The sequence below is a fragment of the Ambystoma mexicanum genome, chromosome 5q, assembly GCF_040938575.1.
Source record: "Ambystoma mexicanum isolate Mex_15411 chromosome 5q, UKY_AmexF1_1, whole genome shotgun sequence".
Classification (NCBI taxonomy): Eukaryota; Metazoa; Chordata; class Amphibia; order Caudata; family Ambystomatidae; genus Ambystoma; species Ambystoma mexicanum.
Genome location: NC_090933.1, coordinates 1242103781 through 1242125297, shown reverse-complemented (window position 1 = coordinate 1242125297; position 21517 = coordinate 1242103781). Strand labels below are relative to the sequence as shown.

Genomic DNA, 21517 nt, shown 5'->3' with positions numbered 1-21517 from the left:
TGGGTTGCAGAGGGAGACTGACTTCTTTCAGAAGCCTTGGACGTGCTCCACTGGGAGCAAAACGCCTGCGTGCCATGTGCCAAGAGTATAGGAGCAAAGGGCCTGAAAAGTAGCAGAAACTGCAACCAGTTCCGTTAGGTTAATTCATATTGACAGAAAATTCAGGGAAATCCATAAATCCATATATGGTACCTCTACAGCCTCTCTGCATGTTGGAGAGGACCCCTCCATGAAGTGATGTAGCTGCTCTTGCTTTCCTTCAGGGACCAAGAATGCCCACCGTGCCAGTAGCTGGCATAGCAACATCAAATGTAGGGGTTTCAGATATCCTGTATAGACTAAGCGCTCAGTCGGGCACAACTCAAAATGACTTTCCTTGAGAATTGTGAAGTGGCCAAAAGGGAACTAGTTCGGTGATTTATAAAGTAAATAAATGATATATGCGTCACTTCATCAAATTGAACATCTTCAGCATTACGGCTATACTGTTTAAATATTGGAGGATATGCATTTTGTTACATGTATGTAATTTCGATCAAAATAATTTAGTACTTTTAATGTATCTGGCCTGGCTTTGAGCAACGTTAGTCCTTGGGCACTTACGCAAAGAAACTAAGTCTTCTACTTTGTGCATGGGTAATCTTAGCAAGACTTAGAGCAAGAGTTCTGACCAAGGAATAACAAAAGGCCAGAGAAAAGGTTAGAAACACCACCACAACCCTAAATGTAACCCCCCCTTCATGATGACACTGAGAATTCAAACTGCAGTTTGTCATAACACACAAGACACCCATTAGCTCTCGATTTACGGGCTCCTTCTGATGAGCCCATAAGAGCGGCCCAAATGCGGTGCTGCTTTATTTGGTGCTTTTGCACTGAATTAAGACAATCAGTATGAGCAGGTTAGGAGACGACAGCACAGAACCACATATCAGTGGTGTTTATGTTCCGAGATGGAATAAACACCTTCCCCGTGCCCTGCCCGTCCAAGCACCTACCCGCCCTTCATGCTCACCAGTCTGTGGAAAATGTCAGTCACTTTCACTTTGGACACATTTGGAGTCTGTATTTCTGGCTTCTGATGAGTTTTAGCTGTAAAGAAAAAGAAAAAAAGTATTTGTTAAGCAGCAGAATCACCCTTGGCTTTTTCACTTCATGCTGATACTTGTTTTTTGCTGGTATTCTTGCAAACCTAAAAGACATTTGCTGTTGAAAAGGGACATGAAGATCTGTGCCAAACAAGGGCATAATGGTTTAGGGGAACTAATATGATGAAGAAAGGATTATATTCAATGGGTGTTTGACCTGCTCATCGGACACAAGACCAAAGACCCTGTAAAGTCTCTACATCCTACACTGGACACCATAGGTCAACGCTGATCATGGAGTGAAATAAATGTCAACCCCCCGCCCCAAATCCCTCGAGCCTTATCTCATGATCTCCCTCCTGCTGCGATATGTTTGTTGTGCATGTCTTACAACTTTTAAGTATGTGAATGTAAGTCTTTGATCCTTGCTCCATGTGGCTCTGTTCTATCTGTGAACGATAGCTACCTTACTTTTCTCCATCCTACGTTTTACTTTCTTTTGAAGGCACCAAAGTCAGGCTTTGGACACCACTACCTCATGGTGGAGATTATGAAGACCGGTAAAAGGTGAGCCCCAAGTAAGACTAGGCTTTTGCAGTAGTTCCACGCTTCCTACAAATCCAACATGGGTAGACATAAGCAGCGAAGAGAGGATGGGATAATCAAAAAGACTTGCTGCAAGGCGGATCCAATAGGTCGACTACAGAAGGGCAATTTTGAAGTCATCAACAGCTGCCTGGATGTGTCGTTTTGCGTTCACATTATCTTTAAATGGGTTAGCACTTGAAGGAGGAATAATATGAAAGGAAATGGTGGAAACCTTGTTGTTATATAAGATTTTCATAGAAATGATAAATCTTCCTGACCTGTATCAACCCAAGAACTTTGTGCTTTCACTGGTGGATTATATTTCCTTAAACCTCTGAGAGTCGGAACCTTTTTCCACACTTACAGAATCTTTTACTCGTTGTATGAATGTCATTTTTAAGATTCTCCATAGTGTCTTTTAAAAGTTTTCCTCTTTGACAACGTTTTGGCAATACATGCCTATTGTTGCTGGGTTGCCCTACGGGCCCCCCTTTTAACTTTCTCTGTCTAACCTTGTGAGAACTACAGTTCTGAGGGGTAGAAAGGATCTTTGGATCGCTTTTACATTGTATTAGGTGAGACCAGCACAACACACACCTTATGTGGAGTGCTGGGGAGATACTGAGTATCCACTTTCTTATTTTAAATGTAACATTTATGTTACAAGGACAAACTTACCTTTAATGGCTGCTGGCAGTGAACCTTTTAATTGATGTGGTGCACCATTACTGGGGCTGTTTGCACATTAAAGGTAAAAGCACTGATGGGTGCTCATTTTACCAAAATAGCCCCAGTCTTCTTTTTTTGCCATTTTAGTGTTTCTTGTACTTTCTTGTTCCATCCTTTGAAATCCATGATGGGAAATTCCTTTGTGTTAACTTTATCTTTCAGAGGGAATCCTATGGAGTCCCCGCCCAGGCTCCAGAGTGTCTGAAGGCAGGAAGCGAGGGAGGAATCCAAAACTATGCAGCCTTTATCTTCCACCCTGACTGCGAGAATCCTGTTCAAACTGGAAGGCTGGCTGTCCTGAAAGGACTGCCAATCCCCCCGGTTTGAATGTTGCAAGGTTGTTTGACTGGCTGGGTTCCTGCATAAAAGTCACATCCTGGAAGCTGAAGAGGTAGTCTACCACTGGAACAAAAACCGAAGATGAAGAGTAATAAACCGCAGATGAGGCTATTTCCAGTGACCGGGGAGCCTGCTGTGTAAATGGAGGCTGCTGCAGCCCTTCCTTCCAATCGACCTGGGGACTCAGAAACGGATGACCCAGGGCCTGGTGAGACCCACTAGACTCAACAAGAACTGCATTTTGAGCAATCCCACGCCGTGCTGCGACCTTTCAGGGTTGCAATACCCCGGGACCTCAAGCCATTGTGCGGTGCACGGTCTTCCCAATCTCTGTGAAACTTCATGGACATCCTACTGGATCTCCAGAGGCACGATTCCAGTCCGAAAGATCCCCTCACCAGAGTGCTGGACCTTGCAAACAACGAGAATCCAACCAGCGATATTCTGTCTTCTTCTGTGCTCCTGGAAAGGCGCCAAATCCACGAGCTCCATCCAGCCACGGGGAAACTCTTGCCTGGAGCCCCTTCTCCTGTGATCCCTGCTGCAAAAGTCATTCCAAAGTCCTGCATTCCATCTTCTTGACAAAGGAATCCATCAACCGAGGTTTTGGCTGCAGATCCTGAAGTCTTCCTGCTCCAACTCTTCTTCTGTGCTGATGTACTGTGTTGGATGGGGTATTTTACCTACCTTAAGCCTTTGTGATTTCTGTATAGCTTTGGGGTGTTTTCTGTGATTGGGGGGCCACTCATCCAGTTCACCCTGGCCCGCTGCGGAATCCTCCTAGGGTGTCTTCTCTGAAGTCCCTGGCCCTCAACTTACTTTAAAGTGAAATACTTACTTGTTTGAACAGTCTTCCCATCGAACTCTGACTTTTCCTGCAACTGAACCCCATCTCACCCTGCCTACAGCTGTCACCTAGACCACTAGGGTCCTGCTACTGCCTCAGAGTATGCTATAGAATAAGGGAAGCACTGTATAAAAAAAAGGGTTCTGCCTTGAAAAGAATAACAATAATAATACTAATAATAATAATAATAATAATAGTGTTCAAAAGTGACTTACTTGTAAAATAAGTTGGTTGTTAACTGTAACTCTGAGAGTGAACAGTTACAAAAGTTCTTACTTACCTTGAATGCGTGTTGCACTATTCTAAAAAGTATATATAAGGTTAAGTTACTCACCTGTGAATTAGTTGTGCCTCTTCCCCAAAAGTAATGCTGTTGACTTCACTTTACTATTCCTGTTAGGATAGATGTACGAGTGTCCATAATGGGGTCTTGCTTCCCCTGACTTGCTGTTAGCCTGTCCAGAATAAGTCGGCATAAGGTTATATTTACCTTTAAGTTGCTGTTAGACCCTTTAAAAAGAATGTAGGTTATACTTACCTTGTGTTAGCTGTGTGCCATCCTAAAACAAGTTAAAGAGTTATTGTGTATCTCAATCTGTTTTCCACTGATCTTAAAAAGCAACTGTAATAGAATATTACAACATTAGGTTTTACCTGCCTAGAATAGCTGTGTGCCATTCCTGAAAAGTGTTCCTTTAGGTGTAACTGACCTTGGGTTACCTAGAGCATTCTTAATTAGTGTAAAGAGTTCATGCTTATATTAGCCTGTGTTCCACTGAGCTGAAAAGCAGCTGTAATTGCATATTACACCAACAAGGTTTTACTCACCTAGTATAACTGTGTGTTATCACAAAAGTAGTAGAGGTATATACTGTTCCTTGAATATGTGTTCCACTATTCACAAAAAGTATATTGTCCAGTTGATTTACTAAGTGATTTCTTGGTAAATGTCACGGTACAACTGCTATGGTCTACTACCCTTATATTACTGAAAGTAATCTAAACAGTAAATATTGGTTTGACTTCCCTAGAACTCCTCTTAGGTATTACAAATTAGGTTATATGCTTTGGTCTGTGTACCTTCAAGCATAGTGTTATGTTTTTCCATAATGATTTCATATGATCTGTGATAGTACTTATTTCCCCCCACGATTTAATTGGGCCTACTTGTATTTAAATAAACTATATATTTTTTTTACAATATATAGTGTTTCTTTGGACCACTTGTATTACAATTTGTTTGTACTGATTCTACATTCCTCTCTCCCATCTAAGATAAGCCTGCCTGCTTGGTCTATGCTACCATGAACTCAGGTGGTACAGCCTTATACGGTCTCAGTTGAATGGGTTAACTAAGCCCTTAGTTGGACTTCAGAGAAACTGTCCTAACACTTGTAAACTCGCTCATGATCAGAGTCTGTTTGCGATCCAAGTTCAAGCCAGCAGTAAACAATCTCAACAAGATAGATGGAGATGAGAGTTCTCAACATCAAAAACGTTCATCAAAAACTGCTTTGTGGAAGAAATTTCAGGAGGCGTAGGAGCCAGCGTCAATCAGGGGATGACTACCAGAACGTATGAATGTATGGGGGATGATAAAGCGCAACCTCAGCTAGGAAGCAGCAAGTGTTGTGCCGCAAAAGGATACTCTCGGTGCCCCAGGTAAATGTTTGCGGCTGGAATACTTTACTCAGTTCTTTTGTAAATTGAGAGTAAATGTATTTTTTAGAGAGCAAAATAAGTATTTGCTAAGGTCAACTGATGTATTCGTGGGCAAGTAAAAATATATTGGTTTTAAAAAAAAGTATTTGTGTTGTAAAACCTAATCCCTTTGTGCCCAGTACAGCGCCTTTACAACTCTTCAGAATAGATAGGACAGCAGCAAAGCTCCTCTGTGTGGCGCACGCTGCTGGTGCCTATGGTTCAGAGATCAAAAAAGCACTAAACAGACCAGGAAGAAAGAAGCAGCTATTTATTATATGCCTACTATCTTCTGCTTGGAGTATTTGCCTAATTTTAGGGAGTTTAACAGTCAGGTACACCACTTATATCGGGCATGGATACACTAAAGGGACACACACCACTTATATCGGGCATGGATACACTAAAGGGACACAATAATATGGATACAATCAGAAAGCTGCAATCTCAAGGGCACAGCTAGCAGTATACGGAGGTGGCAGTGCAGATGGTTACAGTTTAGGAAGGGAACCACAGACCGAGCTTGGTCTGTGAAATCTTCTTTGAAGACACAAGTGTTCAGCCTTTCCTGTCATCCAGGAGGGAGAGGGACAGTTTGATGTCAGGCCAAATGTTGCTGGCAGACCCTATCCCGACACATAACATCTTCAACTTTGGGAATTGATTCTAATTACTAATGAATAGCACTCTCAATTGCTTAATATGTTCTATTACATTGAATAGAGGTTCAATTGTACTCATCACTTTGTACTTCTGTGTTTTTCTGAGATTCAATCAAGTATCCCAGTGATATATAACTGGCTTTTTGTCAATATTGTAATTGCTTTTCATTTATGTTCTTTCCGTGATGTACCAATTCTAATTTTCTTAGATTGTTTGAAAGCTCTCATACCCAATTGACAAATGGGAAATGAATGTTCGTTTTCTTGATTACACATGTCTTTCCACGTTTGTTTTTTACTATATGTACTTAATTTTTTACAATATGAATTTTTTTTTTCTTTTTTACATCAATCTCGGTAAATATCTGTTTATTGTCTAGGAGTGTTCCAATATGTATTTTTGCATGCAAATTGATAACCATTAAGGTGGGTTTAGACCGGGTGTAATATTTCTAATTCATTTCCACTTCACACTGGATAACCCCTAAACATACCAGTACCTTTGTTCTGTTGAGGCCAAATGTTGCAGCATTTTCTTGGTGTGTGGCTAGAGAAGACTTGCTTCCTGGACCTTTCATTCACTGTCTGCAATCTGGTGATATTGAGACTTCTGGTAATGGGTTCGCTCCACAGAAGTTAAGCTTTTCGGGCAGGTAAACAGGGGGTTAGGTGGTTAGTGCATTGCAGGTGATACTAGCCATGTTGAGGGCGTGCGGCTTGTGCGTCAGCTAATGTAGTTCTCTATGTTTCGGGAGATATGTTTGTTCTTCCTCAGTCCTTTGATGACACAGGTTGCTGTGTGCAAGACGCTCTTTAGGCAGATGGAGTGGTGTTGTGAACACTGGTGAGGACCATGTTGTTACTATTCAGGTGAGAGATAGCGGGTGCTTGGATAACAGTCCTGGATACCACTTTTGGACAATAGGGCCTGATCTTCTGGAGGAGGGAAGAGTTGGTACCATTTGGTCGATGTAGATTCTGAGTGTCTGGCATGGTTGATTGGATGGGGAGCAAAGACATTGAGCCAGATCTGGATCTGAGCTGGTTTTATGTTAAGGAAGAGGAGTCTTTCCAATCTATCTTGGGTTTAGTTATAGACAGCAAAATGATGAATGAGTGTCAGGATGTGCATGTCGGTGTCCGTGGTGCTATTCAGATACAGTTGGGTTGTCAGTCCAGAAAAACCAAACACCCCTTGAGGGTCCGGAAATGAATGATAATTGGTTGGCCGAAGACCAACCGCCTCATTTACAGTGTATGAATATATATTCATTAGTCATTAGTTATTACGTAGCTATTAGTTTAACTAGAGTGAAGCAATTTTAAGATGACCAGAATCGCCATTTTGTTTTCTGTCTCTGCTCTCTCTAACGTTGCCACTTTGCCTCATGTAAAACTGCTTTGCTGTAGATATTATTTCGCTTCAATGGTCCAAGGCTAAGAAACATGTTGAAACATTACACTGGAGAGCCAGACAGAAATGCCCGATTCCCTCCCTCACGTATCCTTGAAGACAGGGAGCAAGGCATTTAAGCAGTATACGAATGCCAGCGAGTCTCCGGAAAGAATAGCAATGTACGAAACTAGCATTTAAAGAGTTGAATTATGATCTTCTTTACGGCCCCCCTTTCTGAGCCCAGAGAGGCCCCGAAGAGCGGGCTGACTTCTAGAGCGAGAATCAAAACTTAGAGATAGTGAGGCCTGGTATGTGCCAGTCTCCTACGCGCAGCTTGCCCATGAAAAACAGAAACGCTGTGTTCTCGCAAAACAAATAATGGTGTCTGTAAAACTGGAGATTGCAAACTGTTACTAAATATGGTGGTCTAAGGTGTCATATTTGTCACGATGATCAAAGGGAAATGAATTGGGGGCGGCATCAAATGTGTCATTACTGATTGAAAGATGCTCCGTTTGTATATATGTAACTGATGTATGTCTCGCACTCTCTTGCGTCCCCCGAGGTCTGTTAGACACACGTCGCGGGGCGTGGGACCACTTGGCCAACTGGGACTATTTTGTATTGCAATAAACCCTAGATTTTGGGAACAGAACCTTGTGTCTGGCGTATCTATTCGTGTGTGGTGACTGTGCCTTGTTTCCACATACAAGGGTCCCTCAGGGGCCCCTTCAGAGTGGTGCTGGCAGAAGACTCTCATAGAAGAAGGTAGAACTGTACATTCCATGACCATGATTTCTTCTTCCAAAGTCATCAACATTGAGGCTAAATAGATAGGATGGCCACCGGTCCTTAAACTCAATAATGACTATTTGGTAGATTCCCTGGCGTGAGTGGGAAGAGGCGTCATCTTCTCAGCATGAGACTCATTATAGAAGAACTGGATGGGGCTCTTTGTTCAGCTCGTTTTAGACAATGTGTCATCCTAGAACTCGGGCCCAAAAGCTGCCATCAACGGACCGAACAATAAATGTCAAGGGATGAGAAAATGGGTCTCTCTGCTAGAGAATGACCAATACGTAACTGTGCAGAAGAAGCGAGAATGGAGAATAGGCCAGAAGTGCTACTATTCATTTAGAATGTATGTAAATATCATTTACTTTGTTAATTTCACATGTGAAGTGGTTACACACACTAAAAAGGGATACCACTTTACCAGAAGACAAACACAATGTAGGATTGTTTTTAAATAAACAGATAAAGCCACACTAAGACAAATGTAAAAATGAAGGGGTTTAACAGATTATTGAAAGGCTCAAATCCACCACTGAGTCCCAATACATTCATGTACCCCAGTCCAAAACCTGCTCATGATGTACACTGTGTAAATCAGAGTGCAAGACCGACTCAGGCATGCAATGCTTTTCTCTTGAGCATCCAAAAAAAAAAGCAATCCAAAAGGGAGCAGCCAAGACTTTTCAGATTGGGAATGTTTTCAAGGGACATTTAGGAAGCGCAATTCCACTACTAAACACCAAGTACAAAACTTTAAAAAGAAGGAGTGAAATATAATTGACCATCTACTGGGCACTGGCAGCTCTTCAATAATTATGCCTCTCAAAGACATTGCACATTACCTAGGAAAGGATACTACACAACAATTGCAAAAAAGAGTCTTACACGCACAATGGCTCTAAGAGGCAGTCTACCAACTGAGGGGGACGTCATGGGTTTCCATAAGCGACTAACTCAGAATCCCTGAAAAATTCTACTGTGCAACTCAAAGACACAGCTCCTGTCTCTAATATACAGTCAGAATTGGTGAGCCACAACAACCAATTATCCCCAATCCCAACAATACATCCATCCCTCACTATATCGCAATCTATCAACCTGCAAATTCAAAGAGTATCATTGCTGGGAAACCAGAATGAAGCTTCCACTTTGCAAGTCGATTCATGGCCAGAACCTGGTACCAAGCTCGGTTATCCAACACCCGCCCAGGACATGAGCAATCCGTCCCTAAAGGTAGAGTCCTCGACCCTTTGCTGCATTAAATTTTAACCAGAAACTCATGGCCAACCCTTACTAGCAACTATCACAAATGTTGTGTCCTCAGCAAAACATATGGCAGCAAAATAACTAGACCGCTTTAGGAGACGTTGGTGCACCAGAAATTAATACGCAATTGTCATTCAAGCTACCAACCAAGAGTAGGGTGAGGAACTCTAAACAAGTAAGAGAATGCCTTCATATTCTAGCTGAAGGCCATAAGACTTTAACCGCTTGGAAAATGGATAGTTCTTATTGCCTTAGACTGGCTACAACTGCTTCCCCTTAACCAAAGTCAACATGTAAAGGTTGGTTATATCAAAGCATCACTGCAACGGTTTTATATTTGCAGGAATCAAATATTCACCAACGGCGCACTGATGCGTTTTTCACAGCTTGGAAAAGATAACAAGGAGCCCTGCCAAATACTGGGGTGAGGACGAACCCCTACTTTAACGGTACTGACCTGAGATACTGATGCAGCACAGATGACAAATGTCAGTTCCATTTCCCACATTCCTGGGTATACACTGCACCCTGATGGATTACCGTGAAGGCGACTCTGCGTTCTGCAGTGGGCAAGGGAAACCATCTAACTGTACACATATCCATGCATCTGAAGACTCGATACCCCACCTTACAATCTTCCCACTGATTTGATCTTACTAATGCTGTGTTGGTGGCATACCTCAGCTACTGCAATGCACTCTATACCTGCCTTCCCGAGGGGAATCTCATCTACAGCCTACAACAGGGGTCTACAACCTTTGGCTCTCTAGATGTTTTGGACCACAACTCCCATCAGTCCTAGCCATCATTTACAATGATGAGGAATCAAGGGATGTGAAGTCCAAAGCATCTGGTGAGCCAAATATTGCAGACCCTGGCCTACAATAGGTGCTAAATGGGACAGTCAGAGCAATCCTCAACATATAAAAACATGAACAGAGTAAATCTGGCTTAGAAGGAGTGATTGGTTACAAGTGGAAATAAGTATGAACATCAAAGTGTTTTTACCTTTTGAATGATGCATAGTTGAGCAAGGGTCCTGCACTTTTGCACACAGTGCCTTACACTTTTACCCCACTACATAAGGCAATAGAACCTCTGTTCAACCAATCACCAAGCATTCATCAAGACGAGTTCAAACATAATCCATCCCAAAGAGAATATTCACACCACCAGCCCTGATAAATTCCTGAAAAACGCAAATGTTAAAAAATAGCCTTTAGCTGAGGACTGAAAAATCAAATAGAAATTACCAGGAAAGGCTGCCTGCGGTTCCCAATCCACAGGCTGTCTGGGCTACAAGTATCATCAGATCCTGGCCCAAAGTTTGTATTGCTCCTCTATTTGATCACTCCATCTCGCTAAACCCTTGTCCCATCACCACCACTCAATTACCCCATCTCCATCTCCTCAATATCACCCGAGTCACTTGTTCAAGTCCTTGTGCATTGTTCACCGGGCCTTCTACAGAAAAGGGCCGGAATATTTATGGGAGAAATGTGCTCCCTATGTTCCAAGCCGTCTTCTCCGGTCCATGGATGCTCGACTCATCAAAGTCTCTCGGTTCCGTCTATCTCGGATTGGTGGACATGCTTTTTAAATTGCTGCTGCTAGGTTGTGGAATAGCTTGCCACTTTCACTTAGTAGGAGTATTGCCCTTTTTAGTCCTCTTGCTCTGGTCTAGCACTAAGTTGCCCTCGGGCGAACAAGCACTATATAAATACTTTCAAGATAACAAGACCCAAACCTATGCCCAAGGGCATAGAGGCAGATACTTATATTATAGTGTAGTATTAGATGGAGAAAGCTGCAGTCACAGTTGTCCAGAGCCTTACCCTAGGCCCTTATCATAATACTAGTTTTAAAAGAATCACTATGACACTGCGCTAACCATTTTGATCTTAGTCAGAAAAACTCAAGACTTCAAGATTAGTTTTGTGTAATTTATATTGTTCATCGGTTAATCAGAAAAACACAACATACAGTTCGAACTTAGAATATATCAGATGGGATTTACCAATTTCGCCATATAATTTGGTAGAACATTACATGAACCCTGAAAAAACTATTGTCATGCAGGTGTAACTTGGTAACGCTTCATAATATGGCTACTATCAATGCCCAGTTAATACCCCTGCGTCAGTGCCTGGCAAGTGCCTTTCCCATGCCCATACAAAAGGCTAAATTGTTGGCATTGCCAATGCTGGTTTTTGAATGTGACCAAATTAGGGATATATCTAAGCCTTGAGAACGACCTTGAGTCGAAACACGTGTCGGCTGTTAGATGATATATCTATGGAAAAACTCAAATATATGAGGAGTGTGAGCAAAGGCTGTCCGATGATAGAATTGTTTATTGTATAGCTCCATTATATGGGACATCTGAGCAAAGAAGAGTTTGGCTGTCAGACGACAAGGTACATGTAACGTTCTACCAAATTATGAGGGGAAATTGTTAGATACCATGTGATATATTCTAAGTTCGAACTGTATGTTGTGTTTTTCTGATTAACTGATGAACAATATAAATTACACAGAACTAATCTCGAAGTCTTAAGTTTTACTGACTTATTAAAAAACATAGAACTCCAACATTTATGGGCATAAATCACAATAACTAACCATCACCTAATCAATCAAAGTGCCAAGAGGTCACTGCGCCATGGCGACAATGCGCGTTACATATTTGGATAGCGGATCTATGTGATCATGACGACCCCAGAATTCCGACGGCCGAAAATGCCGACTTTTTTTCTTCTTTTCTTTTTTTTCCAACCCCCTTTACACCACATAGATATGCGGGGGAGACCCCCTGCATCCAACCCCATATTACTATTATATCCCATACCCCCCCACATATATATATATGGTGTAAGAGGAGAATCGGAAAAAAAAGGTCAGAATTACGGAGGTCGGAATTTTGAGGGCAACATTTTGGTGCATTTCCATGGATAAAATATCAAGCTGGCATGGAGAAGTTATCAACACTATTTAGAGTAGAACAGGTCATTTCAGCTAACAAGCTGCACTTGACATAGTGTCACCCAGTAGCCATCCCTGGAAGTTCACCTCCCGGTCAGAACCACTGAGCAATGCATTGTGGGCATGCAAATTAGCAAAAAATTATGCATTTCACTGTAGAAAATGGAATATCTTGCAGGGCAGCGCTACCGGGGCATGTGTGGCTTTACAGCTGAAACGGCCTATTCTATTTTCACATATCATGTAGAAGGCTTTTTCTATGCATTTTGAAACCCAACATAACATTGATGGCATTTGCTAAACACACTCCGATTTAGAAAACAGGGAAGCTTCATATCACTGATTTACCACCTTGCAAAACACAAGTAAAAACGTACAAGCTTTTTCTAGTTGAAAAAGGAAGCCAGTGACCAGTGCACAGGCTCCCTTTGCAAAGTCTGGGCCTTCCCATGTCTGGTCTCAATACACTCGCGGGGACAAGGAAAATCATGAGCTCTTACGATGAATGTCGGGGGCATCTCCTGTTTCGAAGAAGTCTTCCTCGTCATCTATGTCCGAGTACTTGCTGAGGGAGCGCTTGTGAGCAGACGACAGCACCTCCTGCAGGATGTCCATCTTCCTCAGAATCTTGCACAGCCCGTGGATCCTCATGGCTTCCTCGTGCCTCATGATGGCTCTCTTCAAGTGGGCTTTTCCTGTACACAGAAAAATCATGAGACTGTATTTAGTTAAAAAGGAGTCCGGGGGTGGGGAGAAGATGGCGGGTGGTGGAAGCAGGCATCAGGCAGCTTGGAGCGCAGGATAACATCGAGAGATTCAGCCCGCGTTCCTAGCTTCATGGTTGGCTGGCTTCTGCGCTGATGGTGGTAATTTACATTATAACATAGTTTCTCATTAAAAGAGTGTTTGTGGTGTCTACTTTTGTCTGAATCACTTATGGGGACACTTCTTGTCAAACCACCTTAATATTAGTACCAATAATGCTTTTCGTCTACCCTATGGCCACCGCTGGTTAGTTGCTTCCGCTAGACTCCTTTTATGGTAATCGTAAATGCCACAAACCTGCTCCCAACGCATGTGGAGCTATACAAAACCCAGCCAAGGTAAAGCAGCTTGAAGGAACGGAAATACAGAAAGAGAGAACATGCACAGATTTTCAGCGACTTAATGAGCCTCACTGCGAGTTCGGCAGTGTGGACCAAAACGGTGGTAATGCAGTGGTAAGGAAGTTACCACTGCATTACTGCCACATAACCACGCCGTCGAACTATGGGTTTGGAGGCAACGTGTAGGAAAAACCTCCAGCAGCTGGAGGTAATTGCTCCACTTTACAGCCAAAAAACAGCCAGATTGGCAAAATTACCACTGGTGGTAATTCCCCCAAAATCCCCATGGAGTTCTATGGACTCCAATACATGGGGGCCGACACCGCCTACCACCACTTGTAAAATGGCAGTAATTCCACGGGACAAAGTGGTGGCAACGTTAAATCCGTTTGATATTCAGCCATTTGGTGAAGAAACATAGAATCCTTTCAGCAAGTCTAACTGGGGAAAGCAGCTCACCATGCTAGCTGAAACCTGCAGAACTAATTTGACTGGCCTAAATATTTAAAAATTTGATGCACTTTTCATATCAATTTTGTCCAAAGGGTCTAACCATATATTTACTAATGTTATTGTTAACCTACACCCATTAAAAATAGGCGCTTTATCATGTAATGCAGTTATTGCATGATTAGGGTGACACTTTACGGAGTTCAGTAGCCAAGGTAGACAACAGACTCCAACCCACACAGGTCACGCCCAGTTTCACCTGCATTCCGTTACAGCTATCCTGACCCGGAACTCCCCTCGCATAACAGAAGGTAAGCACACGCATGCCGCGGTTACTTCCTTTCAACAGAAATGTGTACTTCCGGCCATGGGCCACTCAGGAAGACAGAGTGCCTGCCCATTTGTGAGTCGACTTCCGTGCACCTGCCCAGGAATAAAATGCAGACTAAACGTTTGCTGCCATAATTTACGCAACACACAGTTCCCGAGTATGCTCGTCCTATTTGGTTAGACATGCATAATAGCCCAGCAGTTAAGAGGTTAAGGAATTTAACTCCAAATGTAAGGCGCAAAAAGATGTGCTTTGCAACTTTTAGACAGAGAATTGGAATGCAACCCAACTTTCTGCCAGTGCCTAAATTCCGCAGGCCGCGTGGGAGGTCACACACAATATCATAGGTTGCATCGTAAATACATTTCCATATTTAATATGAGAGGAACATGGCAGGTGCCCTTGCGCTCATCGCTTTCCCCTTTGCTATGACATCATGGCGGGGAGAGGGGGGGCTTTTGGAGCACATGGGAGAACGGTTACCTAATTTCCGACGCTCTTCTGGGTCTTGAAGGGTCAGGTCCAGTGTCGGTCCCTCTGGCGCATTTACGTGAAACTGAAGAAAGGCCTTCTCGTGCTCTGGGACTTCAGCCTCAAATTCCACTGAAAACGAAAAAACACAGAAGCCAGTCACCAGGGAAAGCTAGGACGTCGCCACTCGGTGAGCAAGCGTCTAAATAGTCATCTCTTTATTGTCCCATATTTGGAATAGACCAGCTCCTGTGCTGCCACGTGGCAGCCCAACCTCCTCAGACATGGGGAGCAGGGATTTTCATAGAATTCTGTATACACTTGACAACGAAACTTGCATTTACTTTTGGTCAACCCTCACTCCCCACATTCAAAGCTTCACTGTGTCCACTTCTGCAATATGTGGCTCTCCAGAGGGTGTGGACAACGCTTCCCATGATCCCTTACAATTCACTCTGCAGCTTTGGGTTGATGGGACTTGTAGTCTAAAATGCCTGGAGAGCAAAAGGTTGCAAACCCATGACTTATACTAATACACTGGCACATCAGAGATCCTTCCTCCGCCCCGAAACTCCCAGCCCCCACATTCCCTCCCACCGCTCCGCTAAGTAGGAGTTGCCTGGGAAGCGTGGACAAGGTTGCAATTCTACTGCCTTGTTGCGCAAATACAGATATGGTAGCGGTGTGTCAAGAGCCAGGCAATGCAAATGAGGGATACACAAGCACACAAGAATATCCGTATACACAATGAAGGAATAAGCAAAAAGACACTGGTCCCAGTTCCAGCATGCCACACGTCATTTATGAAATGTGAGCACATAGGCAGGAGCAGATTAAAGCTTTTTGGAAAGAATTTTCCTGAAAGTTTTTCACTTCGCACCATATGGGAAAATTGGGTATCAGGTAATAATGGCGCCATGAAAAAAGTCGTCAGGTTGGAGACTTTAAAACAAAAACAATCCATTAATGATGCACCCTCCAGGCTATCAATCACTTTCCCCAAATATTCTAAGACTGGAGATAATAATATATAATTATACGCCTCTTAGAATATTTGGGGAAAGAATTTTGGTAGCCAGGAAAAGGTCGCCAGAATCCGACTACTTTTTCACGGCGACATTATTACATGGATCCCTCACATGACCAGCGGCAAACGTGTTAAAATATGTATATTTCAATTGTTATGATTTGGGGTTTACTTCAGGGCCATGTGCTTGGGGATTTGATCTTTTTTGTGTGAATAAGTGCCATGTGTGCGTGCTAAGAAGGCAAGTACAAAATGCGCTTTACACACATGGGATTCAACATGCGTATGCAAATTGCTGCGGTCACGAGCGCAAAATGTGTCAACAGCCCTTTGCACATCGCCAGGTTCAGTTCTTTGTAAAAAAGGGGTCCACCATCTTTAGTACTTGGAGTTTACCTGCTTCTAAGCCCTACTAATTTTGGCAGATCAGGCCACTCCAACACATGGAGTTTAAAGGATTTTCCCGCAATCCAAAAGGTTTGGTCTAGTGAGGAAGCAAGAATTGCAACCGCCTACAAGGTTCAAAATCCGAAGATGTGGTGCTGGTGCAAACTGCCCATTATACTGAGAGGAAAATATCAAGAGTACTTCTGCACTTTAATAACCGCCTGTTCCCAGACTACAGAGGATGACAGCATTACTCACTGTAGAGTGTACTGCAAGTTCCACAGTCATTCTGTCAGAAACAGTCCTATAACTTTCATCATGGCCACTTCACAGCAGTGCAGGTATCACGTGGAATGCAAGATAACTTCCCATAAGCATGCCGATTCCTCGGCATGCTTCTGCTAGTGAATGGGAACGCCTATCTGGTGCAAGATCTCAAACAGACTTCTCCCCAAATGCGGGCAAGCTGATAAGAAAGGCCAAGGAGTCTGGTATGCTCCCCACTTATAGGCACACTCAATGTTTGCCTACAAGGATACCGCAGCAGACGGCTATATATTAATTTGAGAGTGCAAATTTGGCCAACTGTGGAAGCCAGAATTGGAGTTCAAGTCCTCCTGTCCCAAAGGTATGCAAATGGACCACACTGCGTCTCACTTGGCTGTTTATTTCAAGTATACTCACAGTTATAATCACAAAATGCAATGGCGGCACGATAGTGGGACAGGGCCTTAAAGTGCTCCGACTTGACGTGTACCATGGTAGTCCATGAGAAGGGGACGTAGTCCTTCACGGGAGGCTGGGTCATCATCTGGTAGACCAACGAATAGGCCTCCTCCACCTGCGGATAATAACAATGAACTCTGTTTAGCGATACTTCCTTGGTTTGCACCTCATGCGGATTAATACTAAGCATAACCATCTAGCCCTCCAACCCAGGTCTTGAAAATAAGGGGTCTTCACCGCTGTGTCGGCCAATGTGAGACACAAACCAAAAGAGTTTACCCAACGCTTGCCTCGTTTCAAGTCATTTCTGGGAGGAACCCATACCTGCCTAACCTCTGGAATTTTTCCAGAGACTCTGGAATTTTAAGCATTTCTCCGGGTCTCCGGAAAAGTCCCTTGAATCTCAGGAAGTTTGACATTCTTTCCGGGTCCCGCCATATTCTCCACCTGATTGGCTGCCGCCGGTAGCCAATGGGGTGGGGAAGTGGGCGGGACCCGGAAACGGCGCAAAATGTTCGTGCCCTCTCACTGCCTGCACCACTATATGAGGCCGCTGCTGGCGGCCAGCATTCACTGACTTTTTTTTCAATGCGACCGCCGTAATAATGCTGCTTACAATCCATGTCATTGGACTGAAAGCAGCATTATTTCGGCTGCGGCGCCGCCTCCATTTTGCTTGCTATAGCATTGAATTAATGATTTTCAATGCTATAGTAAGGAAACTGAAGGCTACAACAACCGAGTTTACCTTTTTGACAGGTGGGCGGAGCGTGTGGGCGGGGCGTGTACAAATGGGCGGAGTCTTGTGGGGCTGTGGGCGGGGCACACATCTCAGGAATTTTGATTTTCAAATGTAGGCAGGTATGGAGGAACCACAGAGGGCCATTTCCTTTTCCTTCATGAACGTGTGATAATTTCTGATTGTGCACCTGCTACCAGTGATGCATTTAAAGGAACGCAAGCAGATATATTTGAAATAAAGCAAAAAGGGACAAAGCAGCTGAGATGGAAACGGAGATAGGACTTGCTACGGTGCTAGGACTACACAACCTAATCAAAAGAAAGCCATTGTTCGCATCAACACAGAACAAACATACGTTGAATATGACAATGTGGATTCCGTCACATGTACTACGAGACTCACATGGACTGCACAAGGGCCTCGGGCTGCCAGAAAAAGCAGCTCCAGATCGACATCCCACAAAGCAATGCCCCACAGACCAATTCAAATCAACCTGGTTTGAGTCCCTGTTCATTCCAAAAATGATCTTGTATGGCCTACAATGCTCGCTATCAAGTTATAAGGTCGCCGGGGGAATGGCCGCGAAGTGGCGAAATGTACCTAAAAATGCACCCTCCAGTCAATCAAACACTCCCCAAATATTATAGTATTGGAGGTAATATGTAATTATACCCCTCCTAGAAAATTTGGGGAAAGAATTTTAGGGGTCAGGAAAAAAGTTGCCTACCTGGCAACGTTTTCGCGACGACATTATCACATGGAACCCAATGCTCCCAACATCAAATCTTGCCTTCAAGGTCTGCTCCCAATCATCCAAAAGAAACCGTGAGTGGGGCAGAGTGAAGAAGGGATTTATTTTACGCTCTTTCACTTGAAGTTTCAGGTTTACGCTATAACAATGAAGCCGACAACAACACGATAACAACAATGCCGAACTAGGGTAGCGTGGGACACCCTTGCAACTTTACTGAGTTTTTCTGTGACTTGCCAAAGTCCATAGCCTGTATGCTACAGGATCCTCAAGCCTGGATTCCTTACCCTTACAGGTTAGTAAGACAAGAGCTTAAGCTTGTATTGCTTATGTGACAAGGTCAGTTCTCTGGCCTGGTCATGAAGGGGAGGGGAGAACCTTACCCCAAACCATCCGATAATCATTCCTGGGCCTCCCGGAGAAGGTGGCAGCAAGAAGAGCCCTACTTCCCAACCCTTACCATGGTGCCAAGATGTTGGAGTACAGACTCATGCCTTTAACCAAACCGGCACCATGCTCCTATGCTCGCCACATTTTTTCCTCTGTTGCAGGTGTTTCAGTCTCCAGCGGTGAAGTGCGCCCAGCAAGAAAGACAGCGTTTCTACTTCAAGCCTCCGGTCACAGCCGAGAGCTGGAGAGAGCACACCGTAAAGGAACTGAAAGGGGGCGCAGAGCTACTCAGCAAATGAGAGTCACAGTGGTGAACCACATGACAACACTGCATCCTTAAAGTGAGTGCTTCCTTGGTAAATAACACCAGCCAGGGTTTGCCTGAGGAAAGGGAACCACTAAACTACCAGGAACATTGAATACTTACTTTAGCCTCCTAGGAGACTGCAGCAGGGGGAGGGAAGGGTACCCGGGGGCTATATCTTTTTACAACAGAACCACGATGAGCATGCGTGGGATGAGTGGGCGGAGCTTAAAACCCTATTCAAAGATCCACCGTGAATCTATCCAACCAGGGGCGGGGCGGGCAACTTGGATGGATCACAGGGGAAAGCAGTCCAATCCCTGGGAAAGGAGGAACACTCCTCAAGATAGGAACAGAAAGGGAAAGTGTGGGGTATTCGGCTGAGGTAAAGAGAGGAGTGGAGGTAGACAGAGAGAGCAGCAGGAGGAACGAAAGTGCGGTGGAGGCAGTTGTTACAGAAAGGTGATATATTGTTAGAGAGTGCATGTTGGTGCGACTGCAACAGGTAGATAGTAGTTGGAGTAAGGGTGGAGAGGAGAAGGTTATTTAGTGAAAGGACGCTGTTTGCCAAGAGTAGCAGTGGTGAGGAGAGAGCGTAGCAGTAGCAAGAGGAGAGAAGTAGTAGTGGTGAGAGGAGAGTAGTAGTAGTGGTGGGGCAAGTGTAGCAGCAGTAGTGAGAGGAGAGAAGTAGTAATGGTGGGACAAGGATAACAGTAGCAGTGAGATGTGGAGAAGTGGTAAAAGTGAAATAGGGGGAAGGTTTAACATCACAGGGTGGAGGTAGGTGAAAGGAGGAATGAAGAAGAGTCGAGGAGTCTAAACAAGGAGACAAAGTAGAGCAGGGTAAGGTGAGAGTGAGTGTGACCGCTTGAGGGTCGATCTAACCAAGTGAGTGGTAGCACTGTTCTCAACTCCCAATAGAACACTAAGCAGAGTTAGAGTAGGGACAGTTTGGAGGTCCCTGAGGGAGTTAATGAGCCATTTAGTTGAATCACCGCTCGCAAGAATTTAGGCAGCGGGGGTTACCAAGCCGTAGCACTAATCGGAGGGTTGAGGCAGCTGGGTTAGGGTGGGTAGTCCAAGTGAGATCAGAGAGAAAGGGACGGCCCTAGTATAATTGTTTTAAAGGCCTTTTCTCAGTAGTTACCCTAAATGCAAGGAACTATTTGCCTCACACCATTTGTTACGAAGAACAGTCCAGTCATTTTGTTTGGGCATAACTGTGTAAAAACAACTGGGCTATCTGTACGTTTCACTGTGGTTCTCTGGCGACGTGTCACACTTACGAGGTCCCCCAGCGAGCAGAGTTGTTTGATATGAAGAGACTAAATGAGTTCCCTCTATCTATATCGGATAGCTACATTGTAGCATTTATCCGTGAAGGAGTGTAGCACCTACCAGTGTGGAAGCATAATCTGGGAGATGTTGAAAAAGGTTATAGCTTATGTTCTCAAAAATAAATCTCAGTTAACTCTCTAGAAGCCTTCCTGCTATGCTCTCGCACTTAAAAATAAATGTAATTCCAGTAATACATCTCTTGGCCCGGCACCAGAGTTATACACGATTCTTGAGCCCACTCTAGCGGCCCCATTGAGATGGATGCACTGTGCAGGGTTATTCTTCAGGGATGTTTGTCCGCATCATCTCAGGTCAATTGGGTTTCAACCAACCTTGCGGGACCCAACTTGTACTTTGCACCATAACCTCTGGGTTTCTCTCAGTGCAATGCTGTAGCCTGCATGCACACACCTGCAGATAAAGCATCCTGTCAGCAGAGAAGACCAGAGCACAGAGAGGCCAGTCTCCCAGAAGCAGAAACACCTCACCCATTTCAGGGAGACAGATATCCATGCCAGTGACTCTGCCTCACAGTGCCCCCACTGCTGTGCCTGAACCATCCACTCTGCTGTGAAACCAACTGTAGCACACCTAGAGCACTCCATGCAGGACGGCTTGGACTAGAGGATCTGCTGCTCTTCTGCAAACAGGTCCAGATAAGCCAGGCACCCTGCACAGGCCATGGCCCAAATGGTAGACACTCTTCTTAGCTGCCATCTTGGCCACATTCCCAAATGAACAATTAGTCTGTGTTTAAGATGTCAGATACTTCTTGAAGAAACCAAGGTTTCATCCATCATCTTGGGAGCCTAGTGGGGAATGCCCTATAGCTTAAAGAAATGTTGAGGGAAAAGAATCGGTCTCTGGTCCCTTACGAAAAGATAGAATACAAGATCATAAACATCATTTTTTCATCTCTGTAGCACTAGATCTGTCTGCTGCTATTCACGCAGATCACTACAAGCGTCTTCACAGTTACTCATCTTAAGGGACTTCTGATTGGGATGGTTACAAATCCATCTCTCTTTCCACGCTTTTTAGAACTTGTGGGAGGATTCCCTTCTGAGCCCTTAACTCTTTTCCTGGCAGGGTTCCTCAAAG

General features: G+C 44.1%; 1 protein-coding gene across 2 annotated transcripts in view; it reads right to left on the bottom strand.

Annotated features, from left to right (window-relative positions):
• Nucleotides 1–21517, bottom strand: part of RHPN1 (rhophilin Rho GTPase binding protein 1) — a 366143-nt gene that overhangs the window by 46331 nt on the left and 298295 nt on the right. For both annotated transcript variants that reach the window (XM_069621751.1, XM_069621752.1), the window contains 4 exons: nucleotides 16850–17006; nucleotides 14764–14883; nucleotides 12894–13088; nucleotides 1016–1092 (listed from right to left, as the gene is read on the bottom strand). In XM_069621751.1, coding sequence (XP_069477852.1) covers nucleotides 1016–1092; nucleotides 12894–13088; nucleotides 14764–14883; nucleotides 16850–17006 — 549 coding nt within the window. The remainder of the gene's footprint in view (nucleotides 1–1015; nucleotides 1093–12893; nucleotides 13089–14763; nucleotides 14884–16849; nucleotides 17007–21517) is intronic.